Source organism: Poecilia latipinna, unplaced genomic scaffold, assembly GCF_001443285.1.
Source record: "Poecilia latipinna isolate Pla-1442-1.1 unplaced genomic scaffold, P_latipinna-1.0 Scaffold71, whole genome shotgun sequence".
Taxonomy (NCBI): Eukaryota; Metazoa; Chordata; class Actinopteri; order Cyprinodontiformes; family Poeciliidae; genus Poecilia; species Poecilia latipinna.
In genome coordinates, this window is record NW_015112687.1 from 558,218 (window position 1) to 583,766 (window position 25,549).

The 25,549-nt window shown below is 39.7% G+C and overlaps 1 protein-coding gene across 1 annotated transcript in view; it reads right to left on the reverse strand.

Annotated features, from left to right (window-relative positions):
• Window positions 1-14,778: 14,778 nt before the first annotated feature.
• bhlhe22 (basic helix-loop-helix family, member e22) overlaps window positions 14,779-25,549 on the reverse strand; it is a 25,674-nt gene continuing 14,903 nt past the window's right edge. The window contains exon 2 of the mRNA XM_015015681.1: window positions 14,779-16,567. Within this exon, the coding sequence (XP_014871167.1) occupies window positions 15,593-16,411 (819 nt within the window). The 5' untranslated portion in view covers window positions 16,412-16,567 and the 3' untranslated portion in view covers window positions 14,779-15,592. The remainder of the gene's footprint in view (window positions 16,568-25,549) is intronic.

A 25,549-nucleotide genomic window follows, 5' to 3' on the forward strand; every position in this document is an offset into this window, starting at 1 on the left:
GCCCCCTATGAGAACTCAATTGGAAAATACATTCCGATGTTGTTCAAAAACCACAATTTAAGCAATTGTTGCACCCATTCGCTGATGACCCCCATTCACTGTCATCCGGAGACAATCTTTGAGACATGCATGTCATGTTAATAAAAGCCCTAAAGAGTACGGACCCTTCCACCGCAGAACAAGTCCAGACCTGTCTGGGAATATAGATCTCTAATTGCTTTTGTGAGGTGGTGCCTCAGAACTGTGCTTCCCACGTGTCGGATCTGCCAAATCCCAGCGCACATCACTGTCAATAAACTGGAGAAATCTTCCTAACAAGCTTGCGGTTACATAAATCTATAGCCACTCTGGCACCCTCGAGACCGAACGACTTTCAAGGAGACTTCTTCACGTTTGATGTTCGGGAGCTTGATTGCATTTCGGGAAAAAAAAAAAAAAAAAAAGAAAAGAAGGAAAAGCTACTATAGTGGGAAAGTGTCCAAACAGTCTAGGTTTGCTAATTTTGTCACAGTTCATTTTAAAGCCAGACCCTGAGAGTGGGAGGCTTTGGGATGAAGTTTCTGAAGGCTTCGTAAAGGGGTGTGAGTGAATTTGACAGGCTCGGTGAAATATGCCACGCTCGACCCTTTTTTCATTATGGAAGCAGGGACAAAAAATGCAAATCCGCGGTCCTCCCTCATGAGGTCATTAGACAAGTGATATCTCAAACAACCGAGTCATAACGACAGAGAAAATTAATTCGCTCTCCGTCCGATCAAATTCAAATATCTTTCCCAAACCAAGTTTTTTGTTGCTCTCTAAAATCACTGTTTACATGGCTTCACTGTTCACATCCAGGATCATCAGAGCAGCAACCTGAGCAGAGTGACTGATAGACTGGATCTGTCTTATGGCCTTCTCTTAAGAGGTGATGAATTGGCTTAATGGTGGGTGGAGCACACAGAGGGAGGAGAGAGCGGGGGTATTAAACGACATGGTTTTATAGCCTATCAGCGTTGTCATACTGCTGCTGTAATTTTTTTTTCTGCACCATAAGGCGGGCTGGATATTAGGCACTAAGCTTGGTTAAACACATTTACAAATGCTGCCTCTTGCTGCCGTGTGTCGCCACCAGTAAGAAAGGCTGCCTGGAGACTTTATGACTATGTTTATCTAAGACTAGAAGGAGACTTTTTGTGTTACATTTTTATAAGCTTGCAATGCTTACAGGCACTTCTAAATGAAATGTGAAATGTTTTTGTAAAGATCCAAGCTTCTGGTGTCAGGTTACACTTAATAATTGTTGAATCCTGAAGATGTAGGGTGTCAAGCTAACTCTAGGATCCTACACGATCACCAGCTTGGTCATACAGTGACGATCCGGTCTGGAACTGGACATTTGTGGTTGTTATACATAAACCTGCAAATACAACACCTTGCAAAAGTGTTAAGACGCTTTCAACTTTCAGCAAATTTTGTCGCTTTTCAACCTCAAACTTCAGAGTATTTGGTTAAGATTTAATGTGGCAGACCAACACGTTTTTATAGTAACGTGGAAGAAAAAAGATACATGGTTTGCAAGATCTTTTCCAAATAAGAACCTGAGAAGTATAGGCTGCTTTTATATCCAGTCTGCCTGAATCTGTAGTGTGTAGAAACACCTACGGACGTCGTTTCAGCATAATATCTGATTTCTTATATGACTTTAAAATGCACTCGTGGTTAAACTTCAGGGATGAGTCTTCAGTCGTGCTAAGACACATTTAATAAAACTCTGTTTGTTCGAACTCCGTCCAACACGCTGCGAGCCAGCAGGCGTAAACAGTGTGACAGGTGAGCCCCATTAGGGTGATCTTCCCCTCAAGTATTTACGAGCCTGTTTTTACCACAACTCATTATTTGGGATGAATTAGCGGGCTGATTATGGTGATATGTTGTCATTTGTAAATGAGCGTGGCGCACCTGTCAGTGAGACTCATTTGCTAATAACAAGGATCCACTGAATAAGTAACATCCTCTCTAATTTCAGCTCACTCCTTAGCCGTCTGCTTTGTATTACTCTGCCATCTTCTTCCCCCTCCTCAGGTTCTGTTCGGCGTCAAATCTAACGAGTATCTCACAGCGCCGATCGCTTCGGAATGACTTTACTTCAGCATCTGATTTCATTTTACTTCTGTTTTCCTGGTAGTTGTATTGTAGAAGTTAAGACAAAGATTTTTGCACTCACTGTAAAAAGACACGTGATCTTTTTTTCTCGCTGTCTGACATCAGTTTGAACTAGGATTACAATATTATTTCTATTTGCTGACTGTTTTAAACTCAGATTTTCTTTTAATGGCTGAAAATTTTTTTGTGTTTGCAGTTTTCTCCTTTTTTCATTGCCTTAACAATCTAAGATAAATTCCAAATAGTCAATTTTTTTTGTATTTTCTGCCTTAACTTTAAAATAAATGCAAAAAAAAAGAGAAAAAGTTCACTGACAGCTTAGTGTGACACTTTTAATTTGTTAAATCTGGCCATTGTAAAAACATAATTATCTTGAAATCTCTGTTTAGATGCCGTTTATAAGATTACTGTTCATATATTGTTATTATTTAGATGTCAGTTTAAACATTTTGGGTGAAATAACCTAAAATCAGACCTACAGAAACACAGACTCGTGGAATCTGAGTTGTTGGATGGATCTGTGATCCCAGACTGACGTCGGTATCGGATCTGGCGCCGATGCTACATCGGATCGCTTCCCCGACTAGAACCTCGTCATGGAAAGTGCGATTTCCGTCTCAACAGTTCTCTCATAAAACAACTCGATACGTCGATAAGCACCTTAATGAAGTATTTGTACTGCCAAGGCCACCTTTTAATATAATAGTATTTTTTTTTATTTGCTTCAGCTCATCTATTTTTTAACTCTAAGACTCTAAATTCACCCTGCAAGTGGTCACAGTGACAGTAAACGATTGGTTTCACAGGAAGGCTGCTCCACTCCCACATCTCTTTGTCCTCCTCCCCACTCGTCTGCCAGCAAACTTTACACTGAAGCTGCTCTCATTACAGCACAGATTACAGACGCCTATTGGTCCTCATTAGTGGCCACTGATCCTTGGCTCGGCCCATGTCTTAACATCTTTTAATTATATTTCTGGAAATCTAATCAATGTTATAACTCAGATTAACCCCCCCCCCTCCCTTTGCACTTATTTTCTCCCCTTTCATTTCATGATGTGCTTGGCTCGAAGGCTCAAAGGCTGTTATGAGGCTGCCAGGTTTGTGGCATGAGAGGTGAGGAGACCTTGAAGTGCTCCTATTGGAAGGACAAAGTGGATAAATGAGTGGATTTTACACTTAAAACGCGGGCTTTAAACACGTTTACAAAACGTAACAGTTTCAATACAGATATAGGTGACGGTAATTTGAGTGCCGTTCCTGTCGGGGACAAACGGAGGCAGAAGGCCCCTTAGTTTTTCCTTTAAATGCCATGTAAAGCGTTTGCTCTCCAGCCAGGCGCTGTGGTGTGATGTAAAGTGAAAGCCAAGGCAGGGTTTGGCACTGGACGGCCATTTTGTGTCTGGTCTGATGCGTGGTTTCACTGGGTGTCACATTGGCTACATATCACAGTCAGCGGTGGAGGCGGGCAGAGCTGCAGGTCTCATTAAGAGCAAGTTCACAGAAAACAACCCTGCATGAATTTATAGATAAGCTTGGAGAACATACGACGTAACATTGAAGTAATGTTTCACCTAAGTGCACGAATTACACATTTTAATTAAATTAACAGTTTTACTCGCCAATATTAAAAACAGAGGTGCCAATTTCAGATCACCGATATTTTAAAGTTCTGAACTGCTGGTGCAGAAAATAGCGGATTCTGATTTATCTCTAATATACAGTTAAAAATAACTTTTTTATTTGCTACTTACTCAATTAGTTGAAAACAGAACTGTCTCGACAATATGTAAAATGAAGTTTAAGAAAAACAGAACTAAAGCATAAATAAAGAAGAACAGTAGTTTCTGATGTCATGATTCAGAGGAAAAAGCCGCAGTTGCTGCTGTGTTTCTTATAACGACACAGGAGCCTCAAAAGGCTTTCTGTTTTAAACATTCATTAATTATGTATGTTAGGACCAGGGGCAATCCCACACCATGTGTGTTTGTGGGTGTGGGTAATAGTTTCTTTGCAATTAATCAGGATTTACCAGTTACTAAATGTCAAATTATCATACTTATCATTGCACATAAAGTGTCTTTTTGTAGCATAAACAGATGTGCAAAATATGATAAATCCTTTTGAGTTTCCCCTGATTTTATTTTTTTTTTAAAGTTAAATTTAAGTCTTTTTTTTTTTTTTTCTCAGTAGCAACATCAGCACAGAAGATTGTTGCCATTAGTACAGCATGTTTGGATTTATGGCATGACCAGAAAAAAAAAAAAAAAATTTCAGATAGTTCCTATCAGAAATTTTTTTTTTTCCTTAAATAAAATTCTACCTCTTTACCAGTGACCAGGTTATATTCCATAATGGACAGAAAAAGCAGAGCCGCATTTTTCCAATGCATGCTTTGTTTTTTCCTTTTTTTTTGTTTGCCCACTATCAACCTCTATCACATAGACGGACAGTTGCAGAAACGTACAAGACAGGCAGGCTTCCCCACTGCGGTGCTGCAGTAGTCAGAGCCAGGTGCAGGAAGAACGGGGAATAAGGTTGTGTTTATTAGCAGCTCCCTTGGTGTTCTCTAAATTGCCTTGTTTGCTCGGCACAAGCACACAAACAGATGCTGTCCTCTCTGCTCTGGGTAATTCTTGTGGTCTCTGGGTATTTACCGAAAGGCCCACCCGTACCACTCACAAACACACGCCATCATTTGTGCCAATGCACACAACCTCTGCGCACAAAACACACAGACACATACACCAGACCAGAGGACTTGCAGAAACACGTGTGTGTGTGTGTGTGTGTGTAAAATTCGTGCTACAGTGTGATTCACGTAAAGAAGAAGAAGAAGAAGAAGAAGACATTGTCACTCCAGATAAGTAATTGGACGATTTACCCCTATATAGTTGACCTCACAGTCTGCAACCATCTCAGAGACACAATTTCACTCTTATTAGGAAAATCTGCATTTAGGAAGGACCAATGCTATCAGTCGAAATTAATCTTCTTTGACTGATCCCTAATGTGACCACAGTCATCGAGTAATTATTATCTGGATGGCTGTGCACCAGCCTCATAACCACCATCCACCCCCCACACACACATCCGAGCCAGTCCTGGTTTGTGAATCCCTCAGCAGCAGGCTGGTTACAGTGGCCACGGCGGGCGTGTCATTAAGCAGTTGATCAGTGAGTCATGATTGGCCTGCCCTGTATTATTGTGATTAACGTCCAGCCAGCAGACGACTGTCCTGTTGTCACCAGCGATACAGTCTTTGAATTTGAGACTCTCTGGGTTGAAGCTGGTACTTTGGATGTTCAGAGCATACACACACGCACACACACATACACGTTTCTTCTCATTTCATCAGTCACAAAACTGTGTGCATGCAAAGTGTGCAGCGCTTTTCCCGTGCAGCTCTGTTTTGTCTGTGTGTCTGCTCCGATTAGCTGACCCACCTCCTCTTTTTTGCAGCTTGCAGGCTGTGTTGCATTGCATGCCCATTGGCCTACATGTCTTTTGTCTCTCCATGCAGTGAAGTCCAAAACCTCTCCTTTTTATTGTCTTATGCACTGTTGTTAAAATTCACCCACTAAAACTGTCATAACAATCTACACACATTTTATTTTTGGTTTAACCAAAGTGTTGCTTAGTATATATCTTGTTTTTTATTTTTTTACCTCCTAAGAGGCGCTTAAATACAATTGTTAAACTTCAGTTATTAAAATTTACTCAGTGAACAAAATGTGTTAATGCAAATTTTCTAAGATAATATCAATGTAATTATTCTATTCAGTCATGTTCTAACTAGTCTGCTTTATGTTAAGTTGTACTTCAGACACAGTTCTTGACATTCGTCAGTTAAATTTGTTAGAAAACATCTGCATGATGAGCAGTTTGTCTTGGGCCAAATGAACGTTACTGAACTAATTGTAAACTTTTTAAACACTTATCTGACAAAGTGCCATGTAAACTTTAGGGAATGAATCATTATATTTAATAATTTGTCAGACCCAATTGACTACATTGAAGTTGTTTGTATTGAATTTCTACAAAAAATGTAATATTCATCATAATGACATTTCACTGTGACATGTAGATTCCCTAAGTAATCTCAAACCCAGGGCCTTCATGCTGCAAGACCACAGTGCTACTTACAACAAAAAGGAAGGCAGGAAAAAACCAAAAGATAGAAATGAAATATTTTTATTGTATTTATTTATTGATTTATTTGTGGCTAATGAGAATTCCGTATTTACCTCCCACCACAGCACCTGTTGCTTGTTAAGAGACAATAAGAACAACACGTGTTTTCATCAATCCAGTAATACCAGTAAAAGTCAGTAGGTTTGTTGTCAGTAGCTTTTTGAAAAAACAATTGCAACAAGTGTACGAAAACTTGCAAAGTATAACGAGAAAGTAAATAATTTTGCAAAACTGCAAGGTAGACAACCTTAGCTTGGTAAGACATTGCTAATGGCCATAGCATTAGCGATGTTGCTAAACTAGCTCAAGCTATATATGAACTTAGTAAATCCAGTCTAACAAGATGATGTGTAAATGTTTGTTAGCCAACAGCTAAAATGTGTGACTTATTTGCAACGACTGGTTTGGGATTGAGAAGCTCAGCCTGCTAGCTAGCTTAGCTTAGCATGAGCGCTAGTCAGCAAAAGCTGGATGCAAACTATGTTCTTCCTCTAATATGGAAACTTGTGACAATTTTTAACTGCTAGAGAGATGATAGATTAATGCAAAATATGTTAGTCAGAAAATCAGACTGAAAAAACATCCATTCATCCTTTTAAATTGTCTTCCACTTATTCCAGATCGAGTCTCATGTGTCGCGTGGGGAAAGGTTTAGAACGGGGAGTCCATCAGGAACAAACTACTTCAGTTCATTTCTGACCAGCATGTTTAGGGAGAACTTTTTTTTCTAAATTTAATTAGCTTATTTTATGAAATTTAACGTTGATTGAGTAAAAATCAAACTTCACTAAAATTTCAAATGGTTTAATAACTGATACTAAACATCGTTGTTCTTTTCTTTCAGACCTACCTGATCAATTACAACAATATTACCACAGCTCATCAGTTTAAAGGAGGAAATCTTAGATGAAATGTAAATTTTTACTGGGCATCATTTTATATCATACAAAGAGCAGATTGAGTCCCGTTGTAAAGAAACAGATCTGAGTCAGTTTTTAACTTCTCACTGCTGTTTAACCCACAACAGGGATGCTTTTAAAATGGTTTACAAACCAATTTGAAATTAAATAACTGCACTGATTTGTGTTTGTGTTTTTCACAATTTAGATGTAACACTTGAGAAGCAGAAATCAGACTTTTTATGGATTTCATTCTTTCTTAATTACTCACTTAAACTCAGAACCCTTTCCTCCTGACTCTCATGTATTTGTGGGTAGAAAGAAGTCAGTTTTGATTACAAAGTAAACGCTGGAGCATCAGCCAAAAAAAAAAAAAAAAAAAAATGGGGGGTGGAGGGGTAACATGCTGATATGCATTCTATCAGGATGATTTATGCAAATTATGCACATTATTCCCGCAGGAATGTCTCTTCTGAAAGTGCCAGGATAAATTGCCGGAAATTAGCCATAAAATTCACTGTGCAGGGAGTGCGAGGTGAAGGCCGCCGAGGAGCCAAGGACATCGGGCCGTCGCAGTTACGCTTGGCCTGCCCTGCCTCCCTCCAACCCTCCCCCCCCCATGCTTTGGCATTCATGGCTGTTAAAGACCTCCGCTCAGACAGATACACCAAGCCTCGAGTAGGCGCTCCGCACATCAGGAAGATCAGCCAAGCAAGTGTTGCACTAACGCAAGGTTTTCATGCTCCAGTAACGTGACAGATTTTGAATACAGTGATGAGGATAATACTTTTTTTTTTTCACGTCATGAGCTCAGATCCAACATGTAGATTCTTATGAATTCCCTAGAAATTTTTAAAGTACTCTCATGATTCTCTTTGAGGCTTTTGTTTACATTTAACAATACATGTCAAAGCACTCCCGTAGCAATCAGGTGACGAACTGTTGTCTGAACAAGATATTTAAAATGTCGTCTTTGTCGAAACATAAAATCTGAGGCCGTGTTAGATGATGTCTTCTTGAAAGCTGCAGTGTGCGTTTGAAAGAAACAAAGGAGACGACATGTGCGTGTGCGTGTGCGCATGTGTGTGTGTGTGTGTGTGAGTGGTGAACCGAGCGGCGAGTAATTCTTGCTGTTACTGTGTCATCCTCAAGTCTTTATTTTAATGTGGAAGCCAGAGTTAATGAATATCACAGAGAGCAGATGAAATCCACATCGCCTTGACTCTAATGAACCTTGAGAGGGTCAGGATCTGCATTTTGATCGGGACGAGCGATCCACGGTGGAGCACAGACTCAAAACGCACAAAAACATCCAGAGAGATCCAATCGCGGTGTGGTTTTTACTTCCCTTTTATATTTATGGCATTGCACTTCTTGCTGCCTCTGCCTGCTCTTGTGATGCAGTGTGGCTGCTTGGTCATAGCTACTCTGAAAAAACACCATAGTACATTATCTGATTGTTAAGGTCACACAAATGAAAAGATCACAGCTGTCTTGGCTACTTTACAGCCTTTGTACACACTGCTACTTTTTAGCCTTGAGGTTTTGAGGACACAGAAGCCTCCACGTTTGTTGGCCTCTTTGATTAAAAACAACAAAAAAAAGCCTATAAATAAGCTTTATAGGCTTTTTAAATTTTATATTCATTTATTTGTTCATCTTCCTCAGAAAGTGCTTGAAAAATCAAAACTTTAATTTCAGCGTTCAGTAGGAAGAAAATGTGACTTCAGGGCACCAATTGTTAACAAAATCACTGGTGCTGGAACTATTGGCACCTCAAACAATTCTTACAAAGTAAATGTAAGATTTGATGGGGCTTTAATTGCAATTCAGGACTTTCATTTTGGGTTTTCAATAACATGTAACACAAAGGCTTGTATCTCTTTGATGTTATTCAAAACGGGAAAGACCACAGAACATTCCGGTTAATTAAGGCCCTGACATTTAGTCAAGAAACAACTTTGTAATAGAATAGGTTTTGTTAAAAATAAAGTTAAAAGAATAGGCTTTGTTTTACAATTCTCTCAACAAAGGTTTTGCTACCGTTGTTGTTTTTGCATATATGCTTATATATATTACTATTTATTCTACACATGGTCAGCTTCTTTAGCAAATCTCTTATTTGACTTCCCCTCTTTGTGGAAAGTGTCAGCAAATGTCTTACTGACAACTGTCAAGTCAACCGTCTGCAGTAATAATTAGTTTTTCTCTAACCAAATAAACTGTATTCATCAAAATAAACAAAAAATAATGTATCGAGTATATCACTCAGTTTGTAATGAATGAGTCACATGAACTACGAATGCTAAATTTTTAAAGTGCACCGTTAAATCTGCACACCTTAACTTGGCCATGTCTGCAGTCAGAGCCATAATTAAACAGTTTAACACAACTGGAACTGTGTGACAAACAAGGCTGGAGGAAAACACAGGTTTGTCTCAAATCCATGCAAATCTCTACAAATCTCCAAAACTCACTGTTAGAGGACTGTGTCTTGTTTTTCAGCATGAGATTATGCCGCTTTAATAAAATCTTAATTTATTTCAAGTCTTCTCACGAACCTTCACCAGGTGGGTGTGCCAATAAAAGTGAAGAGCTCCGTGGATCAAAAACAATAGTAAACGATTGTAAAATCAGCGTCAGTCCTACAAACAAAGCAAATCAGAGAAATTTCCCCCTCCTCATTTGTAAAAGATTTCTTCTTCTTTGGCAAAATAACATTTAATGTCACTGCACCTGTTTCTGTTTGCTCAGCTCCATGGCAAATTGTTTATCTTTACTTTTTTTTTTTCTTGTGGAGTAAACAACCTGTGATGCTTCATTTTCCGCTTTGTCCACAAAGTTTAATCGGGGGGGGGGAATAAAAGAACATCAGATTACGGCACAAAAACAGAGCCATCGGTAAACAGGGATTAGGGGATTGGGTTTTCTAATCTGATTAATATGGCAGCATCTGGAATATTAGAGATGTTACTCAATGGTGGGACTCTAGATGAGAAGATAATCACACTTCATTACGTCATTTGTTGTCCTCTGTTAGAAGTTTCTGTGCCAAGCGAACCACCATATGTTTACTGGATCTTTAGTGAGATTAAAAAAAAATATCTGGTGTGAAGAATTAGGAGCACATGTGTCGGTAAGGAAAACACTATGAATAGGGATTCACCTCAATTACCTAGGGATGAGAAATGCCCAGTTTTCATTCTGTCAGCTCTGATTGACAAACGGGATGTGAAATTCTGAAAATCAACCCCACTATTCGCAAAAAGCATCATAGTTTACAACTGCTGCCTTTTCCGGTCTCTAAAGCAGCATAATGCTGTTTTTATGTGTTTAATTTAAAAAAAAAAAAAGAAAATTACAGACAGAAGCTTTGCAAAAGTGAGGATAACCCTGGAATACCTTTATATAGTCCTTTAAAAAAAAAAATCTCAATTGGTCAAAATCAAAAGTGGTCAGCTCGGTCCGAACGAGGCTGACTGGTGCATCTGGGCAAAATATATGGACAGAATATGCCATTGATTTCTTAGGGAATTTGGCCTGAATGTGTATTTTGTAGATCAGTATATTTTCTGCAAAATAAATTTAAATGATTAACCAATAAATACAATAAGTACAAATCGCAGATGTGGTTTTTGTTAACACACAAACTGGAGTAAAATATTCCACTCACTCTGTGTTGATAAACAGGCCAGCTTACAGTGAGAACTGCTAACAATTATCACGGCACTACTTTATGATTTACTTTATTTAAAAAACAAAACAAAAAAAACTCCCATACTTCTTACATTATTTGGTTTGAATCATTTGAATGATTCTTAGTCATGTAAAACTACTGACGTTTACATTTGGCGATAGTGTGGCTGCTGTTAGGTTTTTCTTTGCCCAGTAATTGTGATGTGAGAAATATTTCCCAGTGGAGTCTCAATTATAGACCTGCTAAAAGCTAAAAACATAAAAAAAGTACTCCAAAGATCCAGTTTAGAAGCCAATCTCTTCATAATAACAGAAGAGGTCTGTGGTCCAGAACGTCCCAAAAAATGGAGGTCTAACTACATTAAAAAGGTTTTAGTTTGACCCCCTCAGCTGCAGATTTATTAGCGAGCATTGTGTGTGCACAACAACAAGGCAACATTATGCCGTGCTACGAGTGGCCTGACAACAATGAATTACCACCCAGAGGTTGATTTGGTGCCTCGGCCGGTGCGGCACATATATCTACTGCATGACACAGCGCGGATGAGTCCGCTGGCGTGGCTTCGCTTGTTACTGATATGATATTCAATTCTGCCTGTTTATGTATATTTTGACTTTAATGTTCGCCGTCCTTAGCATGTACGGCAGCCCTGTTATGAAGTGGACGCCCTGCTGGAGTGTGATATGGTAAATTGGACGTTTTCTTGTTTATTAAGCGGGTGTTTTTTTTGTTTTTTTTTATCTTCTATTTCTATTCATGAGTCTTGGCTTCTGGTTTTAAAAGCCTTTATTACAGATTCATCTTTAATAGGCTTGTGATTTAAAGCAATGTTTTTCTTCTGGTTGCTGTGAAATAAAACTAAAAAAAAAAAAAAACTTTTAATTTTACTTTTTCCAAGACCACCTCCTAACAACATGTCAGGGGTCATCATGTGGACATCCAAAGCACCAGCTACGTGACTCGTAGTTTGATACAGAGTCTCAGACTTCTGGACTCTCTACCTTTGCACATATTTTGTTGTGCTGGTAAAGGTTGGGGTCTGTTTCTCCACACATATGGCTCTTTCTCACCCCTGGGGAATTTCCTCCCTGTGGCCTAATGCGAGTATTAGTATGGGTTAAATGCTTTACTCATTTGTGCATTAATGCATATTGCATAATTAATGGTTTTTGTGAAGTCTCAGTTTCTACACAGCAGGAGGGGGAGGAAAAAAAATGAAACGCAATAAACATCTTGATGAAGTCCTGCAACTGGAGTTGCTTCCACTCTTGATCCAAGAACCGTCCGGTGGGGATCTGAGGCATCAAACGCTCATCTAGATCCCAAACTGAGGCTGGAAATGCATGCATTCTCTGCTTCGACAAAATGCCTGAATGACTTTTGTTTTATTTTTTAGCTCTGCTTAAGATATATATATAAAAAATGAGAATTAATTTTACACCAAAGCTCCATAAATTTTCAAAACTGAAAAAAATGACTTCAAATGTTTCATGACTTTTACATCCTAGGAGGAAATCCTATAGTGTTTCCTGTCCACAATCCCCCATATTGTTCATGCAACTGGCAGATGTAAGTCTTAAGTACTTTTACGAAGATGTTTCCTCTCACTATATGTAATGTCAATGTTTTGGAGTCCCAACATGAATCTGTGAAGGGAGCAAAAGATTGTCCTAATCTGTTCCTCCCTCCACAGGGATGGCAAAGAGATCTTCTCACCTCAAAGATTTTGGAGCTCAACATCAATGAAAAACACTAAAAATTTCAGTGGAAGCATCCGAAAGCTGGTCAGGAATTATCAGAATGATTTGATTGCTGTAATGCCAATAATGTTTGTTTGTTTATTTTCCCCTATAATTACAGAGATGGGTAAAGATAATTTTTGATGAGAAGTATTTGAGGAAATGGATGGATGGATGGATGGATGGATGGAACAACACCCATCAAAGCTGTAACTGGAAATTAGGATGAGAACTTGGGTTGTTTCAAAAGTGACAAAATTGAAAATTTACATCTTTTTTTTTTTTAATTAACATAATTTGACTTCTAAAAACATTTTCTGGACTATTTGTCATTTCCTGAAAAGAAATGCTCAAAAGTTATTATATTTTTAATTGGAAATTGGGCTGCCTGTGGTGTAAAAAGAAATGATAATCGTAAAATGTTCCTTTTGCTTGACACATGATAGTAAAGTCAGAGAAACTAAAAACATGTAGTGGAATGTACTGAAGTTTTAAGCATAAGCTTAAAGTTTAGGCATATACCCTGGGATGCATCTTCTGTGTTGGTAAAATTCCCAATCAAAATTCAACAAAAAGTTATCACCGTCTGCTTTTAAAGGTTACATAAAGTTTGATCGCTTCAAGGGAAACTATTGGAGTTGCCAAACTTCAATATTTTCTGTTTGTAGAAAAGAGATTATGAGCAAAAAAGTTTTTAACATTTAAAAAAAAATCTTGCAGACTATGAAGCTGTAAATTAGCCAATACATGTTTGAACTAAATTATGGTTTTACAAAAAGGAAGTAAACATTATACTTAAGAACAAATCATAAAATCTGAAGAAAGGGATTGTAAAATATGTTTTTTTTGTTTGTTTTGCAGATAAGACAATTTTTCAGAAATTATATTTCAAACATAGATCTCACTTAGATATCATTGTGTTGTAAACAACTTTTGCTTTGTTCACAGAAAAACTACTGTGTTCCTTAACAGCTCTTCTGTGTTAAAACAAAGTGCAGTACATCAACTTTCATAGTGTTTTCACAGTGAGACTATCCTCTCAGCGAGTTCACTAACTAATCAGTTTGTTTCTGTAGCTTTACGTGGCTTCCTCAGTAATGGAAGTGGAGCAGGAGTTACAGTAAGATTTTAAAGCCAAAATAAGCTTCTTGAGTTGACAGCAAATCAGTCATAGCTGTACATTACTGATGTCCTGAGTAGGTTGATTGATCATGAAAACAGAGCTGTGGATCTGCTGGATAATTGTTTCCATTTAGTACATTTTTTTTATAAGAAACTATAAACTGTCTTATATTGTTTTTTTTTTTTAAGCCTGATCTCAACTGTTTAATGATTCCTATTGAAATAATTCCCATAATGTTTATAACCAGCACTTTAGGGAAATATTGTGTCGTTTGGCCTTTAAAATAAAAGGAGGGCCAAAGGGCCAAAGTCGCTGCGACTGCAGCTGCGTTCTCATTAAAGACGCAAAACTGCGACAATGATTGAACAGCGGCGTAATTACATGTCTTAATCACATCGTGAGGGTGTAATCGCCCTTAAACGAGGGGTTTGATTATCTGCAGGCAGGTATTACAGCGACAACTCTCATCACCTGTTTTTTTTTTTTTCATTAACATTCTCTTACGCATCGTAATGCAAGTCGATCTAATATTATTAATTTAACTGCAATTGGATCTCCCTTTTTAAGAATGATTGATCTGTTTTCAGCCATCACTATTCAGGTATTCTCTCCAAGGATTTGGCGCAAATCAGCTGGGGGGGAGGAAGGAAGCAGTTTTGATGGAGTGGAAAATTATTGACACCTGACGAGAGCCAAGAAACTTGAGAAATTAGAGATTATTTACGCACAGAAACTACCTGAATGTGTAACAAACGCGCTGAAATCTGAATTTGTCTGATTGACAGAGCTCGATATGAATTAAAACGTTTTGTCTTATAAAGGTGGGATTTGTTGTGAACTGTACAGAATTAAAGCGAAACGACTAAACCGTGAAATGTGACACATCAATGCGCACAACGTTCAAACACTTTAAAAGCACCTTTCTCTGCTTCGAGTTGCACTGACTGCCTTGGATAAATAACCAGATATGTATGTTTCTGATGTTGTTCAAAATATTTTAATAAAGCTTTTCCACACTCAAATACATACAAACGGCCCCCTTTGATCTTATAACAAACCAAAGTATCTACAGCGATAAACCAAAGCCTTGACCTGACAGCGCGATTCATCAGAACGAAAAATCATGAAAAAATGCAGAAAACACATCAACTTAGACGACAATGTGCAATGCAAGCATAAATACCATAAATATCCCAAATTAATAAATTACAAAAGACACATAAAACCACCTTGTAGACCTAAATGTATGCTTTTCTACTTTTTCAGATTTTTTTTTTTTTTTAAATTCGCTGAGTTGAAAGTAAAGCTTTCGCAACTAAATAAGTACCTAACCGAGTGGTTCACTTGTTTTCTTTCTTTCTTTTTTTTATTTAACTCTCCTCGTCCAAAACATTCACTTGGAAGGTTCTTTTGAAAACTGGGCCTTTGATATAGTAGTCAAAGTAAACGCATGAGAAAGCAGCAGAGTGAGGTCGGTGCTGTTGCGCTCCGGATAAAAAAATAAATAAAAAAAAAAAGTCGCGCAGGTTGTCAGGTCACCCAGAAATCTCCACAGAGGGTCCATCACGGAGCAACAGGCCTTTAATTCAGCTTCTGTTCGGCCTTCATTCACACCAGCACTTTAAAGATGATTTATGTACACAATCAAGTGTTGTTCGAACAGAGAAAAAAAAAAACAGAAGCGAGGTTTAATGCGTTTAGTAAATATTATAAAATGTTCATTTTTGTCTCTACTCGATCTTCTGTCAGGTTTTTCTCCTTCTTGTGTGCTTCTTTGTAGTCTCTGTGGTCAGTTTTAAGGCTTGTCAGTGCACTGTTTGCAGAGGCTAGACGCGGCGTTGTTGAATAGGGCGCATTTGTCCGGGCAGGAGGGCGCAGCCACCCCGGCGGGAAACGGGTATCCGGGCGGTTGCTCGTACGCACCCAGGCCGGGTGGAGGAGCTGCCAGCGCGGTGGTGGCCGGTATGGAAGCCGCGGAGATGGCCTGGCCCTGGTTAAGGTACGCCACCAGCCTCCTCATCTCCTCCAGCGCCTGCGCCTGCATGAGGATGTAGTTCTTGGCGAGCAGCAGGGTGGCGATTTTGGAGAGTTTGCGCACCGACGGGCTGTGCGCGTAGGGGATGACCGCCCGGAGCTCATCCAGCGCGTCGTTCAGGTCGTGCATCCGCCGTCTCTCCCTGGCGTTGATGTTGAGCCGCAGCATTTTCTGCTCTTTGGTTTTCTTACCTCCTCCTTCAGCTTTGCCCCCGGCTGCTGTCCGCACGTCCGTCAGGAGGACCATGTCGCACCGCCCGTCGCTGTCGTCGTCGGGGCTCTGCTCTCCGCCGCTGCTTTCCGCCGCCGAGGTCCTGTTGGCGCTCTCCCCGTACTTGACGCACAAAGATCCGGTCGGCAGACCCAAAGTGCCCCCTCTGCTTCCAGCCAGTCCACCGGGCTGGATCGGGTCAGGATCGACTTGGTCAAAGCAGCTAATTGGAGACTGGCGGTCTCTGGGCGGCAGCTCCATGCCGGCAGACGCTCTGAACGGGTCCATCTTTTTGCCGGACACGGCGCTGAGAGTTTTGTGAAAAATGTCCCCTGCCGCGCCGCCGTTCAGGTTCATCCTCCGGTCCATGGCCTGGTGGGTTCCGGGAACTCCTGACGCCTCTCAGTGAGTTTCTCCCTCTGTTTGCGCGTCAACGGCGAAGTTTGGGGCTTCTCTTGTCAGCTGAGGTGCGGTGATGAAGAAGAGACTTGTGTAAAAAGTCTCTCTCTCTCTCTCTCTCTCTCTCTCGCTCTCTCTCTCTGTCTCTCTCTCTCGCTCTCTCTCTCTGTCTCTCTCTCTCACTATCTCTATCTGTGCTGGATTCACCTTCGGCGGATCACCACCATCATCCTCGTTACGCACAAGACGCTTCAGTCTTTTTACATCATTATCTCGAGGCGGGTTATTAAAAAGGATTCGCCTATTGGGGCTGAGACAGCCTCCCTCCCCCTCACTCTCCACCCAATCAGGTTAACGTTTTAATTAACGCGGTTTAAACTGGAACAAACACCACATCGTGCGCACCAGCGCATCCTGCGAGCGTGCGTCTATACAAGACTTTAAAGCAGTTTTCAGGCACCATCCTCTTCATGAAATGGCCTGAATAAAACTTTTAAAACATATAAAAAATAAGTTACTTCAGCGGATCGAAGCCAAACACAAAGCTGTTTTTCTTCTATGATTTGTTCGGAAAAGAAAGAAAATGTAAATTAGACTTGCTGTCTGATTTTTCGGCGAATTTGTTTTTTCTTTCACTTTCACGTTTAAGAAGAAGTGTCAATGATACGTTTTTCTTTATTAATTATCAATTTTTAATTTTATTTATTTATTTATTTATTTATTTATTTATTTATTTATTTATTTATTTAAAGTCAATTGTCCTGAACCTCCACCAGTTTGTTTTTAAAGCAGCTCAGTGGAAATTAATTGTGCTTATTCTGCCATCTTCTGGATGAAATCGTAAATCACATCTGCTAAAGAAGAGCGATGATCTTTTATTCAGCGCACACCTCCTGATGCTTCCATCAGTGCAAAAAGCAGCAAAAAAAAAAAAAAAAACACAGGAGAAGGGGAAATAAAAGGAAAGAAATATCTATTTATTTACTCAATCTATATATTTAAAATAAATAGATAACTTATGCTTTGGAGATTAAAAAAATAATAAAGAGAAACCTGTTTTCTGAGCCACAAATGACAAAATAATTTTATTTAATTTTTTTTATTGAAAGGGATGTTTGCGACTGAGTTGTTGCTTAAAGTAATAAAAAATGACAAACTTGTGGAGTTTTGGTAAACTGCTTTTTGCAAAACTGATTCGTTAAAGAACAAAAAAAGTAGGAGACTGGATTAATTACAAATTAACAAAAAAGACCAAACTTGTACTATTCAAAGCAAATTGGATATATATGTATTTATATATTGCATATATATTACTAAAATGTAGTAATTATTTATGTACAGTGATGCCTTCACATGATTCTGGATGTGTTTGGAAAATTGACATCCACCAAACAATCCCATCTGACTGAGCCTGAGCCGTTTGACGAAGAAGACCGGGCGATTATTTCAGGCAAAGAGAAGTTTAGCACAAAGTCAATATCCTGAATACAAATGCACTTTTCATATTTGTATTTGTGAAACAATTTGGAAACCATTTGATTTCCTTTCACTGTGTTTTTTTTTTTTATACTACTTTGATTTGGTCTGCAACATAAAATCCCACTAAACCACATTAAAGTTTGTGGTCGTAACATGACAAACTATGGTGCGTTCACTGCAGCCCTTCCCCTGGTCACACTCACCATTTGGAGCACTTTTATTATTCCAGTCACACTTTTCCCTTGTTTGAGTTGCAGAAAGGGGGCAGTGTTGCCATAGGACAACTTGGTATGTGATGGAGAAGATGGAGTAACTACCTCCACTTTGGCATCCCTGAGCCACAACAGCAGCCCAGGTAACCAGGCAAATAAAATGTCTTGGATTTATACTGCTGGCAATTAAATAAAAGTCAATGTGAGCAACAACAACAAAAAAAAGGTTGTATTTCCTATTCCAGAAGTTGCAGATTTTTTATTTATATTGGAAGTGTACTGCTAGCATCTACTCACAGAAAGGTGGCCTTGAATATGAAATGTCAAAACCAGGTTTTATTTTGCACTAAAGCCTCAGAGTTAAAATAATAATAATAATAATAATTAATAATAATAATAATAATAATAAATTCAGTTTTCTTGCAGAGAGCAAAGCTGTAAAATCTTAAGCATTGTGATGTTAAAAAGTTGACAAATCTATTCCCAAGTGGTTGGAAACTCTAAATCCACCATTATACAAAATATAGAAATATGTCTCCTATATAAAACTACAATGTTCCTGTTTTTGCACCTCCTATGATGAAGACACTCGTCATATTTAAAGTGCCTTTCAAAGCAATTTAAACCCATTTCAGATTCATGTCATGTTTTAACCACAACCTTTGTTGGGTTTTATTGAGACTGTTTGTAATAGAAAAAAATCCAAAGAGTTCACAATCGTGATGTGGAAAGAAAATAATACTTCTTTTGTGCTGTAGGCTGAGGGTTGCTGGGCTGCTTCTCCTGCAGCGTCAAGTGTTACGCAGCTGCTACTGAGTTTTTTCTTCCCATTTGTTTTTTTCATTTTCTCATCAACTCTGACCGACATCCTTGTCCCTGCTGAAGAAAAGCATCCCCACACCATAACGCTGCCACCAACATGCTCCACTGAGGACATCGGCGTGTCCAGGTGGATGATTATTTCTCTTCTGTACTAGCCTGGATTGATGGAAATGTCTTGGAAGGTTCACAGCAGTGCAAACTGCTGAAAACTCTCTGTTTTCAGATGAATCTAACGGCGCTTTATGATGCGTTCAGAGTTTGGCGTGCTGCTTGATGATTCAGTCACGCTTCAAACCTGTCCCATGCTCTGTCCCTGATCTGTCTGTTGTGTTACTTGCTCTTTGGGATTACGTATGTTCCCCAAACGTTTTATTAACAACCTTCCTATGTCTGACCGAGTAGCTGTTTTTACTACAAAAGATGGAGTTTTATTCTTATTAGGTGAATTCTGCAGCCAATTGACTGAACTGGACTTCATTTAAGGGCATCACTCAAAATCCCAAATAAAATACATTATTCAGTACTTAATTTTTTGTCACATTATTTTGTAATATGACAAAATAAGAAAGAAATGCTCAAAGTTTTCAACTTGCTGTGCACTGAAAAACGTCCAAGTTGTCCCTTTAGCACTCAAACCTCACTCTCTGACAGGATAATTAGTTTGTGTTTCAAAGGAACGGCGTGATTTTTCTGAATGTTCAGGACTTTGGACAGCTCCATAGTTTTAATTTCACATCAGTCTCACCTGATCTCCGCAGGCGTCGCCGACGTTCTCCGTAGCCCCTGCGATCCCCACAGCGCGCTCGTTCAATGCGACCGACTCTTTAAACATTCTTCCTTCTCCTTACATGTTCCACCGGCACGCTAAGAGACAATTTTGCAATTACTCTCCCCAAGAAGCCATTTGTAGATGCTCGGTGAAATGCATTAAAGGACAAAATCTGTCTCCACATCCTAACAAGGTACCGCGTCTTGTTACCATGGCATGTTTCTGCACACACATGCAAGGTACCTTTAGCAGTGATTACGACTGACCCCTGCCAATTGAAACCATTGTGAATATGCCACAGATTTTTTCCTCATCCTTGTTTGACGCCCTGGCAGCTACATATTGTGAAACAGGAATGATGTGGGCAAGAAAAGAAGAGGGGGGGGGGGGCTGCTTTTTGCCTCCTGTGAGTCATCCACCAGAGACACAACTGCGTTTGCCAAAGAATTTTGTGCACAAATTATGATCCTTCTTTAAAAAACATGGAGGCAAATATAACATGAGAACAATATATGAGGTATTTGAGAAATGAACCAAAGTTCAAAACTGATGGATGTCATAATCAGTAGGTATTAAATTGATTTTGGAAAGTTCTGTGTCCATTTTGTTTCTGAACACTCTCAAAACTGTTCTACATCACAATAATCGCCTGTCTTGTATTTAAGCTTTCAGGTTTTCTCCCGTCTTTGCTACTTTGTCTCGGCGTCTGTCTGCATTCCAGCCTTTCTCTTCAATCTTGTGATTTTAGGATTTTTGACCTTTCCTTTTTGTTTTTTGTTTTTTTGGGGGGTTTTTTGGCCACCCCTCTTGATTGTGTGATCTAATATTCTAGCTGAGTACAGATCAAATTTGTATCTTGGAGAACGGAAAATTGCAATACCTAAAAAGCAAAAATAAACAATAAAAATGAAAGGTCAGAATACAAACACGGTGGATTAGGAGCTGTTTAACTTACTCTCAGTATAAATGAAGCTGTTCTCTGAAGGCCTACGAGGTTTTTAAAGAGCATTACGAACAACGGTGGAGACCAAGGAACAGCAACTGGAATGAAAGTTGCGGAGAACTCTGCTGCAAACATAAAACCTCAGGATAAGGAGAGTATTGATCAGAAGAAAAAAAAGCCAAGACACCCATGGTAACTCGGGCAGAGCTTCAAAGATTCACAACTCAGGATGGAGAATCTGTTGATTGGAAAGGTTTTAGTCCTGCACAGATAATTCTGATAAAGGAAGCTAGAGACGTCCTGGAGTTTGAAACAAAGCATTGTAGGGGGTCTCTGTGAAACATGGTGGTGGCAGCGTCATCCTGGGGCAACACGTCAGCAAAGACAAGAAAGCTTATTACATTTAATGTTACTGTAGTTGGTTCAAATGATTATTGTGTGATTTCCAACAGTTCATTCAGCTGATTTTCTTCATCTTTTGTGTGGATTACGTTGCAACTGAGACAGAGAGTGGGTGGCATTAAACCTCAGAGTGAAGATCTCTGCTGATCTTACCTGGACAGAGAACCGGCCACTTCATCGTATCTATCTGAGGAAACAAACAACGCTTGTAGCTCTTCACCACGTTCTACAGAGGTGTGGTTGAGATTGCACTGACACAATCTCTTTATGCTGCTCTGGCTGCAAAATAGCAGATAAGAGGTCCTCTGCAGGGCACAGAGAGGGAGTCTGCCTCAGAGCCGCTGCAGGAGCAGTGAACACGCTCAGAGACTCTTTACATTTTCCTTATGGAGGTTTTTAACTGCTGCCATCATGCGAACGGTTCCACATCTAAAAGCAGAACAGTTGCAGCTTTCTGTGTACAGATGGGAAAATCCAGAACTTCTGCTATGATTAGGCAATTTATATTAATTTGCTGTTTATTATACAATGACATGAGAATTGAACTGAACTATTCAAAGTTAAAAAAAACAAAAAAAACAAAAAACAATTCTCTTCCTGAGAAAAAACAGACATGCTATCAAACCAGGTTGCACTCTTGTTTTTCACTCTGTCATATTTTAGATTTTTAATTTTTTATGCAATCTTAAAGTGTCCCTGCATAAATTAAAACATGAAAAAAGCTGCATAGAGCACTCAATAATCAGCTAAAATGCTAAACTAAATAAATAAAATAATTACTATTATTATGATAAAGGCCATATAAAATATTAAATGTAGGACTTTTAATTTAGCTATATGTTTCTATAAAACGTGATATTAATTAGTTATTCTTGACTTGTAAAGTGTCTCAAGGTGACATTTGTTGTGATATATATCTATAAAAGCCGAGTATATGGCTGAACGCTTGACAATATTTCTGATTTCTACCACAAGAGGGCAGGAGAGCCTCCATAAGAAGACAGGAGATGGAGCCAGACGGCTCTCCAGGGGGAGCAGCACATCCATGAACATGTTCGGTGGCAGCTTTATGGATTTCATTCAACTTAAAGATTTTTTCCCCCTTCTTGCTATCAGCAGAGGCCAGACTCTCATGCTGTTGAGTTTGGATTTGAATCGTGTTTGCGACAGGGGGCAAGGTGGAATAATCATGATATGGCAAACATAGGAGGCGCTCTTTTTTTCTTTGGCTCCTAACAACTGCCGTTTAAAAGAAACGATGCAGATGATGGTTATGGCTTCCTACAGAGACACAACAGCATGCTGTTTCTTTGTCACAACATTTCTTCCAGCCTATTCGGTGGGAAATGACCTTAAATTTAAAGTGTTTTTGAACATAAAACGAGTACTGAGTGCTTATTTTGAACACATTTTAAGAAAACGGCTTCTTAAAAATGCATGAATGGATGTTTCATCTATCCATCCATCCAACCTCCAGTCATTTATCAGATGACACAATTTCACAGACTCGTGAAATGATTTGGTGCTGTCAAAGCACTCCGAATTGAAACTGTAACAAATTGGTCGAATTCATGCAGAATTATATTTCCTGATATTTAGATATCTGCCAGCCGCCTGCTGTGGTAGAAGATGTAGTCGGGGCCACATTTTCCGACCTTTTGATATTAATTTAATGTGACATTGGTCTTAAGCAGCTCTGCTCAAGTACGCTCCCTGTATATACACAGCGGGTTTCTTACTGCTTTGATGCACCTGGATTTTAGGGACATATTACAGGGCGAAAAATGATGAGAAAAAGACGTAAAATAATTGCATTTCTAAGAAAAGGACTGGACCAGCATTTAAATTTACTTTGTAAATGCTGGTGCATTATATCACAAATTTGAGCTGGGAACGTGTTCACCCCTGCTGTCCTCATGTTTGCGCATTTTGTTATAATCTGACTTGCTCAAATAAAACAAAGCACAGAAGGTTGCATGCGAACGAACGCCGATGTGTGTAGACTTTGCGCAGTCTGAATCCCGCACTGCACGATTTCCGCTTCCACGCCGGCTGCAGGCGAGTGAAACAAAAGGCTGCAGATTTCAGCACCACAGAAGGTGGACAGCGCTCCTGGCAGCCTGTGTTGGGATGGAAAGCTCCTATTGCTCTATTGGACACACACACACACACACACACACACACACACACTAGGACCATGTATGCTCAGATGGAACCAGAACTTCCTCGCAATCACTTTATTGTTAAAAAACACAGGCAGTACATACATTATAAACTTAAAAAATATAAATATATATACAGTTCAATGATTTCATGATGTCCGTGATGTCTTTTCGAAGAGAGGAGGATCATCTCTTGGCATTCACCGCGTGCCTTAATTGTAAGACATTAAATCAAGGTCCGCTGTGAACACGGAGAGACGCAACCCGCTGCTCGGAGAGAGATTTGCACAGAAACATACGAGTGCTGTCATTCTGTTTCAGGAAAAACACAGACAACTGGAAGAAACCTCTTATTGCGCCTGTAACCTTATTATTCTGCAGCCGCCCTGGCCTGCATACCGAAAACAGGGAAGGAAAGCTCTTTTCTTCTTCTTCTTTTAGCAAACATCTGCTAATATTCATACATTTACCTAAGTAGGTGAGGTTACAAGGCAAATAAGACAGCTTTGAAGGAAAATTATTAACCGTCCCAGGCAGCTTTTGCAGATGAAGCAAATGACTCCGTATGTAGTGTCCAAAGCAGCAGACAGCATAGATGTCCTCCATTATTCCATAATGTAACCTACGGGGGTGAAGACAAAAACAAAACAAAACAAAACAAAAACAAAATGCGCCATGAGCCTCAAAAAGGAAGTGTAAGTATTCCACATTATCAACTTAGAAACAGGAAAAGTACCCCCCCCCCCAAAAAAAAAAAAAAAACGTTCAAAGAATTCGCTTTTCTGCACGTTCCTAGAAAATGCCGCAAATCTCAAAACGGGGGCGCAACCTGGGGATCCTCTTTTTTTGTTTTTTTTTTTTTTTTTGACGTGCAAAGGAACGGAGACGCAGAGACCGAACCGTGCGCACTGACACCTGCTAAATGGGACTGATCGTCAGCCCCGTCCGGTGCCCCCCTCCCTCCACCCTCACCCCCCAATCTGACTTTGGGATTAACGATGCTCCAGCCAAACAAATGAGGAATCTGCTTTCAGCAGAAGAGGATTGGGATGACGGGCGGAGAGAGACAGAGAGGGGGGGGGGCGGCAGGTGGGGACGGCACTAGCCAAACAGATGTTTCTCTATATTACCCAGAGTCCCCTCTTCATCGCCTAACCTGCGTCCTTGAAACCAGAAGGGACATTTTTCTCCGACTATCCCAGTTCGTGTGAGAATATGTAGGACGGGATGCGGCTCTACGGCGGCTCGGACAACTCAGCCTCAGCGTGTGCTGCGAAGTCCCTAATCTGGCGCTGGACTGCGAACAGTTATGCAACATTGCACTATTGGAGGGAAAAAAAAAAAAGGGAACACTTGTGAAGCAACGCTCACACTAATACAGGATCGTTCTGAGCATGCGCACACGCACACGTCCGCGCACTCCCTCGCATACAGTGATGGAGGGAGGGATGCTGGAGGGGAGCGAATGCTGCATTTTGGCTTTGATGTGAAGAGCTGTGCAATCAGTGACATTTAGTAAAACCTTAACACTGTTTTTCCCCATATGTCATCAGAAGGACGTAGAACGAGGGGGAAGCAATGCAAAGGCTCTAGTACCTGTCACATTTAGTGAATATTATAAAGACATGTTCGTATCTAACGTCATACGCTGAAATTCGCACAATTCGCGTTCAACACCAACCAAATTCCATTGAAGTCAGTACTGACTGTACGTGCTTAAGACCCTGAACGCATCTAAGCCGGGAAAAAGCTCCTTCTATTCCAACTGAAGGGCAAAAAATTGACAGAACTGGGAATAGAGAGGCGCAGGCATAGCACATATGTTAACTGCGTTGAATACACTCGCTGTTACGGAGAGGAGATGGATACAGAAACAAAGGAAATCACCGGTTGTCACTCTGAGAGACGACTCCATCCAGGGCGAATCATATCGGTTATCCCTGCTCTGGGTTTTTGGGTCTCTGACCACCAAAGGGGAAAGTAAGAGAAGGGGGTAAAGGAAAGAAAGAAAAAAAAAGAGAAAAAAACCCCGACCCTATTGTCCTGAAGCGCCGCGCTGCAGCTCGAAACACACCGTCCTCTTTTAGCCCTTCATATAGATTATGCAATTGTCGACATGAAACGATTTGCAGGTTGCAGCCTGCGCCGGTTTGCACATGTTTTAGCGATATATATATATATATATATATATATATATATATATATATATATATATATATATATATATATATATATATATATATATATATATATATATTTTTTTTTTTTTTTTTTTTCATAATAACATCTTAAACCCCAGAACCCCCCAAAAAAATTGAG